Source organism: Otolemur garnettii, unplaced genomic scaffold (assembly GCF_000181295.1).
Source record: "Otolemur garnettii isolate 467f Iridium unplaced genomic scaffold, OtoGar3 scaffold00042, whole genome shotgun sequence".
In the NCBI taxonomy this organism is placed as follows: Eukaryota; Metazoa; Chordata; class Mammalia; order Primates; family Galagidae; genus Otolemur; species Otolemur garnettii.
This window is the reverse complement of record NW_003852437.1, coordinates 493,349-502,794: the sequence shown is the minus strand read 5'-3', so window position 1 is coordinate 502,794 and position 9,446 is coordinate 493,349. Positions and strand designations below refer to the sequence as shown.

General features: G+C 53.0%; 1 protein-coding gene across 1 annotated transcript in view; it reads right to left on the bottom strand.

The window, feature by feature from the left end:
• Window positions 1-1,209: 1,209 nt before the first annotated feature.
• Window positions 1,210-9,446, bottom strand: part of ZC3H12D (zinc finger CCCH-type containing 12D) — a 28,239-nt gene continuing 20,002 nt past the window's right edge. Inside the window, exons 4-6 of the mRNA XM_003790325.3 lie at window positions 6,094-6,328; window positions 3,184-3,290; window positions 1,210-2,069 (exon numbers count right to left, since the gene is read on the bottom strand). Coding sequence (XP_003790373.1) covers window positions 1,312-2,069; window positions 3,184-3,290; window positions 6,094-6,328 — 1,100 coding nt within the window. The 3' untranslated portion in view covers window positions 1,210-1,311. The remainder of the gene's footprint in view (window positions 2,070-3,183; window positions 3,291-6,093; window positions 6,329-9,446) is intronic.

Genomic DNA, 9,446 nt, shown 5'->3' with positions numbered 1-9,446 from the left:
AGATGCCCCCTGCACTGTACCCACTAGTAAACTGGAGTGAGTGGCCCTCTGTACTCACAGCCTGCAGGTGCTGACAGCTGGCTTTTCCCCGAGAGGTGCCTCACCCTCTCCCTAAATGGAGGTACCAAGTCCCCTAATGAACAAATGAGCCACAACCTGGAAGACTGGGTGCTGTCAGGAGATGCCAGGGCCTTCTGAGGATGTGAGGATGCACACAGCACCATCTCAGTTCTTGGCCATTATAAATGGGTGAGTCCCTTCTCCCCAAAATGCAGAGCACTGGCTGGCTAGACATAACAGCACCAGGAAGGTGGCAACAACCCTACAAGGCTGTGCTCATCCAAGCTGCCTGTTGACCCATCTGCAGGAGTGCCAGCAAAAGTTCTGACTCACCTGCCCTGGTTTAGCTGTGAGGAATGACTTAGATTTAGGCTCTTGGTAAAGGGCCTGTTCTGGCCACTGCCATAATGAATAACTGGGAAAACAGCGCCGGGCGGTATGTCTGTGTCTAGGGGTGCATGGACACGTGTGTCAGAGAGGGGGTCCTTGTGTATATGTGCATGAAGGAGGTGAAGACCCCCCAAGCAGGCCTTCAGGACAAATTGCCCTGCCACTCATCCCAATCAGACACAGACACACACCTTCAGAGCAACACTGGAGACTGGTAGGTGAGGTTAGCTAACATAAAGAATTCCAGATATCCTACTCCCTGGCCACCTGAGAACAGATTTCAAACACTATTTGATGAAATGAAATTCAGGCCATTTACCAGTCTTTTCCAAACTTTTGACCATGACCTACTTGAAATTTACTCACTACGAAGGGTGTAGGGAAAAGGTGGGTAAAGACCACCAGAGAAAAAAGGTAATGGCTGAGGTGGACACGTCTGTTGATTTCCTGACCTGGCTCCTGTTCATACAGGACTAGGTGACAAGAGCTCATGCTCAGCCAGATTGCACAGGGCATGCTCTGAGCTGCCCTTTCTACTGTATTTGTGCTGGTGACCTACTAAATTGATTTTGTGACCCATTCGTGGATTCCACTTACAGCTCAACACAGTCACAGTCAGATTAGGACAAACCCTTGGCATCTGCAGTCTTCCAGTACAGCAGAAAAACTCCCTGCACGGAAGGAGGCCTGCAGGAGGCCACCAACTCCACCAAAGGTGAGGAAGCAGGCTTCCCTGGCCATCTTTAAGGAAAAGGGGGCGCCATAGTGGGCAGATTCGGGTCCTGGTGGACAACCACCAATCCACTCGCCCAAGTTGCTAGGCAAGGTGGACCACGATATGCAGGGACGTGGGCAGGTCCCTTAGGGGTTCTCCGGCCGCCCCCCAGCACTCTGGCATGTCTGCACCAGGAAGATGAGCCGCGAGATGTCGGAAAGCGAGGGGAACTCGGCCATCACGCGGTCCACCAGCTCAGGCGGGAACACGCCACAGAGCGTGCTGCGCGCCTGGGCGCGCGCGTCCCCCTCGCGGTCCGCGACCGCGTACCCCAAAGGTCCCCCAAGAGTGCAGTCGCCCCACGTCGGCTCCACCCAAGCCGAGCGGCTCCGAAAGCGGTCGCAGCTCCGAGGGTGGGCCCACGGGTCGTCGGGAGGCCTGCGCTGGGGAAGCAGGTCTCCCTGCAGGTCCCCGCCCAGGTGTCTGCCCCTCGACTGGAGCTGCGGCCCGGGCGGGAGTGGAAGGTCACCAGTGGCGAACGAGCTCTGCCGGCTTGGGAGGCCGGGCGGGGACTGCGAGGGCCCGGGCGCCAGGCCGCTGGCGGAGCGTGGGGGACGCGGCCCGAGGGGCCCAGAGGCGTCGCTGATGGCCAGCCGCGAGAAGCTCGCTCTCAGGGCGGCCGGGTCCGCAGGCTGCGGTGCGGGCGGGAGGCTGCGCACACCGGGTTCGCGGGGAGCCGACCGAGCTCCCTCGGGGCCGCCCCAGACGCTCGGTGGCCACTGCTCCTCGGCGGCCGGACGAACCCACGTTTGGGCGCGGAGCTCGTCGGCCACCGCCAGCTGCGCGTGGTGAGGCCTCTCCGGGTGGTAGAACTTGCACTTGATGCCGTAGGTGCACTTCTTGCCTGGAAGGGTCAGGGCAGAGAGGGCGTGAGACCGGGACGCGGAGAGGCTGTGCTGCCTGGGCCGTGGCAATGTCCCCGCGGTCTTTCTCCCCGGATGTTACGCCCCGAAGGTCTCCACGCCGCAGCCGCAGCCGCAGCCCTAGCCCTGGGAAAGGCCTCAGGAGCCCGGAGCGGGACAGATGTGCAGAGAAGTGCCCAGGGGCAGGTCGCACGGGCAAGGGTGCGCTGGGCACACTAACCCCAGGCTCCACAGAGTGAGTGTCGGTCCGGGAACTCCCCAGGACCAAGGATTGGAACAAAATCTCCAGATCTGATGATCTTCAGCCTCTACTCCGCCAGGGATCCTGGGATAGGCCCAGTGATGGGGAGGGGTGATGGGGAGTGAGTGCCCATGGCCTGGGATTGAGCCTCCAGTGCAGCCTCTGTCCATGGCTGCCCCACCCCTGCACTAACCATTGCTCTCTCCCTACAGACCTTCCTAGCAGAGCTGTGATCCAAACCTGGGCTCTTCTGAGAGTGAACAGGGGTGAGATGGGTCACCCTGAATGTATCTGTGGTCATCTTAATTCTAACAAGTAATGACTCTGAACGTCATCCAACATTACTGAACTTCTGTAAGTTCAAAGCCTAGGGACATCAAATAACTTCCCAAAGCAAGTTAGTGAAAGAACTGCTAGAAGACTGGCATCCTGAGGGCTCCATGATAAAATCCTTAACTCTTCATGGACAGCTCAGACCAAAGTCCTTTGCAGGAGGCAAGGTGAGTCAGGGTGAGGATGAAGGTGCCCGGGAGCATGGGAAGAGACTGAGAAGGGGAGCTGGGGTGTGCACAATCTTCCTACTTCTCAGACACAGCTTTGCCGGGTGTGGTACCCTTGCCCCCGGGCTTGGCAGACACACACTTCTCTGCATCAGCCATCAAGGATGTCAGTCCATCCTTCCAACCACCCTGACTGGTGGTCCAGAGAAGTTAAGTTACCTCTCCAGGGTCACGCAGCCAGTTCAGGGCTGAACTTGGGCAACAATAGAGGCTGCTGACCACCAGGCCAGCAGTTTTGACTGTGCTTCTATGTCCCTCTGCCCCACACAAGGCCCAGCACTAGGTGCTACCCACCGTAGGGACAGTGCTGCCAGGACGGCTCTGGGGGCTTTGGCTTCCGACTCAGGAAATTGCTCAGGGTGGGTCCATGACGGCCAAGGGGGTCATCAGGAGGCATGAACCTAGAAAATAAGCACAGGGGGCAACTGCAAAACCAAGTAGGACCGGACAGTGGCACCTGGAGAGAGGAAGCAGGCCTGAGCCAGGGAGGAGCATCAGGAGTGCACTCGGCCTGGGGCAGGGCTCACTGTCCACAGCACAACCCTGGGCCTCTTTGGAGAGTTTCTCCTGCTCCAGTCAGCAGTGTCAGAATCATCTAGCAACCTGTTAAAAAGGTAGTCTCAGAGCTTCACATAGGCCTGCTGGATCAGAATCTGAAGTTGTTGTTTAGGACTTTGCATTTTCACAACTTCCCAGGTGATTTGTATCCAGGAAAACTGAAGTATAATTGCCCTGGGGCTGCCCTGGCTTCCTGCTGTCCTCAGCAGAAGGTTAGAAACCTCCAAGGGGTTAACTAAGAGTTCAGAAAGTTTCAGAGTTGCTTGAACCCCTAGAGGCCTGGGTCCCATTTCTCCTATTTCACCTCATGCCAAACACAGCTCTGGACCCGTGCAACACAGTTGGGATCACCTGTTGGAGGGTCAGCTGCGGCTTCCAAGTGCTATCTGCACAGAAAGCATCCTGGCAGACTCTCCCTCCTCCTCTGTAATGCCTGGGGCACTGGGTTTGGTCTGTTTCCGAAGCTGCCCTTATTCTGGATGAGTCACTCTCTTATCCTGGCCTGCTCCCTGCCTGCCCCCTCCCTCTGCCCTAGCATTGAGCCCTACAAGGAAGGGGATGCACACTGAGGGTGCTCGGGCCCCAGGGGAAATCTAAACTCCTCCTCTGAAGGAAAACTCCCTTTGTTTGGGGAGATCTACTTTTTTATGTGAATACGTTTGTTCCCAGAGACACGTCCAGGTCATACAAAAGTTCTGCTGGAGCGTTTGTGGATTCTAAGGAGGGGGCAGACTATGGGTTGGTGCTCCCTTAGAAGTTCAAAAGTCACACCAAGGCTCCACCCTGCAGAGAGCTGGGTAAGCCTGGTCCAGGGCAGCCCCTGTGGCTCAGCGCCCAGCTACACAGCCGGCTTCTCAAGAGTTGGGCCCTGCCCAACAAGCTGGGGAGCTGCCCACTGTGGTTATTAAAGTTCCCAAAGACTTCACCTCCTGCTCCCTCAGGACCAGGAGCTGTGCCAAGTGGGCCCTGTGGACATGCCCAGGGCGCTGGGGCGGGTGCCCTCACTCACAGGGAGATGGCAGGCTCTGCCTCTGGCCAACAAGGGGAGCCCTTTGGCCAGCTGTTAGCCAAGGCCAGTGCATTGAAAGGACTTGGCTCAGGCCCCAGGCTGTCACCAAGCCAGAGGCAGCCATTATCCATCGGTCCTCAGTGAGGATTTCTGGAACCCACAGTTACAGACTTGCCAATTCCTCCAGGCCAAAGCTGCATAGTGAGCACCCCTGGCCTTGTGGATATTCAAGTGACAATGGGGGCTACTACAGGGCACCACTGCCAAGCATCTGCCCTGGGGCTCGGGAAGGCCCATGCACCTGCCCAGCTGATGGGGCAGGTGGCAGGAGAGACACTAGTACTCCTTGGAACACCATGTCCTGGTCTAGCCTGGGAATAACAGCTCCAACTTCAGGGCCACCATTCTCTAGTCCTTACAGCAATCTCAGAGGTAATATTATTAATGTCTTTTCAAGGTGAAGAATGTTCAGTTAAGCAAGGTTGAATGATTCCCCCCACGACACACAGCCAGAAAATGGCAGGACCTCACTTGGAAGCCTCCCCAGCTGGCTCCAAAGTCTGATCTGTTTCCACAGCACCATACTGCTTCCCTGGCTTCAGGGTCAGGAGCTGCTGGGTTGTGTACAGGTGGCCTGAGCCCACATGCCACCTCCTCTCCCCTCCTCATCCACCTCTCCAGGGCCTCAGCCATTCACTCATTCATTCATCTGCAACTAGTAATTGCACATTATGTACCAGGCACGCTGGGGACATGGCTCCTAAGACAAATACAGTCCCCGCCCTCACAGAGCTGGGGAATTTGTCTCAAACCACATTCTAAAGACCTAGTCACAAAGTCTGAGTGTGGGCTAAGCTATCATTGCCTTGAGCAGAAACTGGAATGGGGGTGATGTCCCAGCCTTCTGTGTCCTCCCCACATTGTCCCACACTATTCTGTCTCCAGACCTCTCAGTCACCTTGCTGGGCTCCCAGTGTCTGCCTTTAGAATGCCCAAGCACGTCTCAGTGGACATGCCATCTTCTCCCACCTTAGCTTGGGCTGAGGGGCCCACTGGGCACCTCCTGACAGGTGGGGGCTTGTGGCCCTAAGGCCCGTCCCTTCCCCCAGTGGTAACTGGCTGAGATGAGATGAGCCGGCCAGGTTCTCTTGAAATTTCAGTGCAGAGGTAGGGAGACAAAGCCCTTTACAGCCCAAAAGAAAAGAACTTTGCTCATTCCCATATGTAATACCAAAAAAAATGTATTTAAAAAACAGCCCCAAATCTGAAATGAGTGAAAGGCAACACGACAAAGTTGGGGTTTTTCCCATGATGATTATTTCAGTGCTCTTAGTTGAAGTATTAAATTCTAAAAAAAACATCTGGCTGGCCCACCTGCTGAGCAGTTTTGTGGTGAGCCAGTCAGATGTGGCTGTGGGGACAGCAAGGTCAGGGACAAAATACCCTGCTGGGAAAGTGCCCCCAGAAAAGGCTGGCCAGGATAGGGGGCACTCAGAGGGGCAGAGGTGACTGTGCTGCAGCCTGGGAGAGCCCCGACTGCAGGGCTGGGTGTCCCGTGACCCCATGCCCCTCTGCCTGAAGGTGGGGGTGGCCTCCGCCCCCGCTCCCCGCTGTGTCAGGACCTCGCCCGGCCATACCGGTCGTTGACGAAGGAGAACATGAGCAGCCTCTGCTCGATGAACCACTTCCACTCGGGGTTCTCGCTCTGCAGGTCCCGGTAGTTGTCGTTGGAGACGATGACGCCGTCCTGCTCGTAGGCCACCTTCACGATGTAGCGGTCATCGTAGCAGACCAGCCGCTTGCCGTGCACCTTGCGGGACGGGGTGTACACGAGCACCGCCTGCCTCTCCAGCTGCTCCAGCACATGCTGCTCTGTGGGTGCAACAGAGACCGTGGGCCAGGACCTTCCGGGGACACCCCGCCCCACTCTCCCCCACACAGTCAAATGAGGGACAGAAGATTCTGAGGGGAGAAAAGAAACGCCAATTTCCCCTCTATCGTGTTCACTTCTTTCACTAAATCTCTCTGCATCTGCTTGCAGCTTGAGGTCAAGAGGGCTGTTGGCTTCTGTCTCACCCGCAGCATGACAGGAGTCCACAGGATGGTACACAAAAAGGGAGAGGCACTTCCAAAAGAAGGTTTCCACCGCTGTGCTGGTCCGTCTGAGGGTGACGGCCGCTACCACAGTACACCCAGGGGCCTCCTTCTGCAGAAAGGCGTTCCCATCTCAACCGGAACCCAGGCAGCACCTGGCAATGACCAGGACACTTGCATCCCCTGGAAGGCCCTGCAGGGCCCTTCACTGGGAACCATGGGTCCCTCTTCCCCCACTATACAGAAATCTACACCAGATACCTTTGGGGTGCAGCATCTCATAACTGACCGATCTCAGGGATTCAAGAATGTCATAGAAAGAGTACAAGACAAAGAATCTATAGCCTGATTCTGGGTACGTTACCACTGTTTCAATGTCAGATTGCACATTGATAAAAGCAGGATGATAGCACCCCCCTAACCCATCTCAGGGTGTCTATGAGCAGACTGAATAAGCTCAGATGTGTAAGAATTCTAGCAAAAACTAATAAGGAGATGACCACATACCAGGTATGGAAGCATTACCAGGCCTTTCTTATCAGGAGCTAAAAGTCCCATCCTGGGAAGTTCTGTCTGATCTTAGTTTTGCCTTTGGAGCATGCAGAAAAAGGAAAGATCCTTTTAACACATAATAGCTGCTCAGAACTTGGAAGAACATACTCTTCATAATTTGTCATAAATTGTTTCTTTCCCCATGTTGCACAAAAACAAAATAACCATGATTTCCAGACTTTATAAAGGTACACAGTGTGGCCAGGTGTTATAAACCCAGCACTTTGGGAGGCTGAGGCAGGAGGATCACTTGAGGCCAGGAGTTCAACACCAACTGAGGCAACATAGCCAAACCCCATCTCTAAAAAAAAAAATTAAAAAATTAACCAGACATAGTGGTGCATGCTTGTAGTCTTAGCTACTCCCGAGATAGGGGCATCACTTGAGCCCAGGAGTTTGAAATTACAATAAGTTATGATGGCCCTGGTGCCTGGGTCAAAAAGAAAAAGTGCATAATGCATCTACTATACAAAGAATAACTGAAAAAAATCCCATGTCTATAGCACCTCCTTCGAGAAATGAAGGTGGCCTGTGTTTGGAAGTCTACTCTGCCCCAACAAGTTTGCAATCCTCTCCACTCCCCTTAAGATAACCCAGGTTTTAGAATTTAGTCTTTATAATTCCCTTGCTTTTATTTCTAAAAATACATATGTATACGAATCATTTTCAATGTGGTTACACACTGGACATCGCACAAACACAATCACACTATATGTATGCAACTGGCTTCTTCATTTACCATTGTGTTTGTGAGGTCTGGATGTGTTGATGTGTTTGCTGCTATTAGTTTTGTTTCAAAGTCCCCGGCACAGAAGTCCAACAGCCTTTCTAGGGTATATATCTAAGAGCAGATATTGCTGAGTCGTAGGGAAAGGCACTCTACAAGACAATGCCAAACTGTTTTCCAGGACAGTGATATCAAGTTACATACCCATCACAGCATCTGAGACGACCTTGCCAACACTTGGCATTTTCAGGCTTTTGAATTGTTGGCAATTTGGCAGGTACAAAATCGCTTCTTACTGTGGTTTGGTTTTGAATTTCTCTGGTTACTAATGAGACTGGGCACCTTTTCTTACATTTACTGGCCATTTTATCTTTTCTTCTATGCTGCCTTATTCATACTTTAGCTTCTGTTCCTTCCTTTAGGTTCCTTCCTTGTCTCATTAATTGGGAGAAGTTCTGTCTAGATCTAGACAATACTCCTTCACCAGTAGCACGTGATGCACATCACCCTCCAAGTGGAGCTTGTTTATTTATTTATTTTTTTGGTTTTGTGATATCCATTAGCAAACAGAAGCTTTCATTTTAAACGTAGTCAATTTTATTCATCTTTCCGCTATAGTTTTGTACTTGTTGTGGCCTACTTAAAACTGCCTTCCCTTCCTTGAAATAATTTCCCTACTGTTTGCATATATTACATTCAAATATTATACAACTGTTGAAAGCCACCATTCTTCATGTTCAGAACACAGAGAATAATTTGGGGTAACTGGCTCGTGATGGAGAACTGAATGCAAGTATTTATCCCCTTCCCTCAAAGTCCCAATGTAATGGCAGTGAAGTACAAAAGGGGGCTAGACATTAAAAGTAGGCTTGGGGACAGCAGCAAACTCAGGACTTTGACAAACTTTAGGAAGACAGAAAGCAGAGAGGATTGTATTGACCCCACAGCATGGAGGGAACCACAGCCTGGAGCATGCACAGAAGGCTGGAGGAGAGGTGGGAGTTGTGTCCCTGCCAAGCCACAGAGCAATTCTGGCCTTAGAGAGGGAGCAGAAGTCCCCGCTGGGGCCAGGATGGCTAACAGGTGAGCTACTCATGGACCAGCCTACTCCAAGGGTATGGAATTTTACTCATCCCATCTCCCTATCACTATAAATAAAGTGAAAATACAATCAGGAGGGAGGAGGCCTTCCACAGCAGCTGTGGACCCCTAGATAAACCAGCACGGGTTTGGCATTGGAATTTGTGGTGAGCAGAGGTGCCCTGCTGCCTACCTGCTCCATGCCAGGTATGCTAAAACTGCCAGTCAACACCAATGGTTAGTCCTGACATTTAGGGAGAAATTTGAATACTGGCAGAGAAAACCCACAGCAATTGCATAGATATACGGTCATGTGCCCCACAATGATGTTTCAGACCATGGATGTGAAGATGATACCTTAAGACTATAATGAAGGGCGATGCCCATGGCTCAGTGAGTAGGGTGCCAGCCCCATATACCAAGGGTAGTGGGTTCAAACCTGGCCCCAGCCAAACTGCAACAACAAAAAAATAGCCACGCGTTGTGGCAGGTGCCTGTAGTCCCAGCTACTTGGGAGGCTGAGGCAAGAGAATCGCC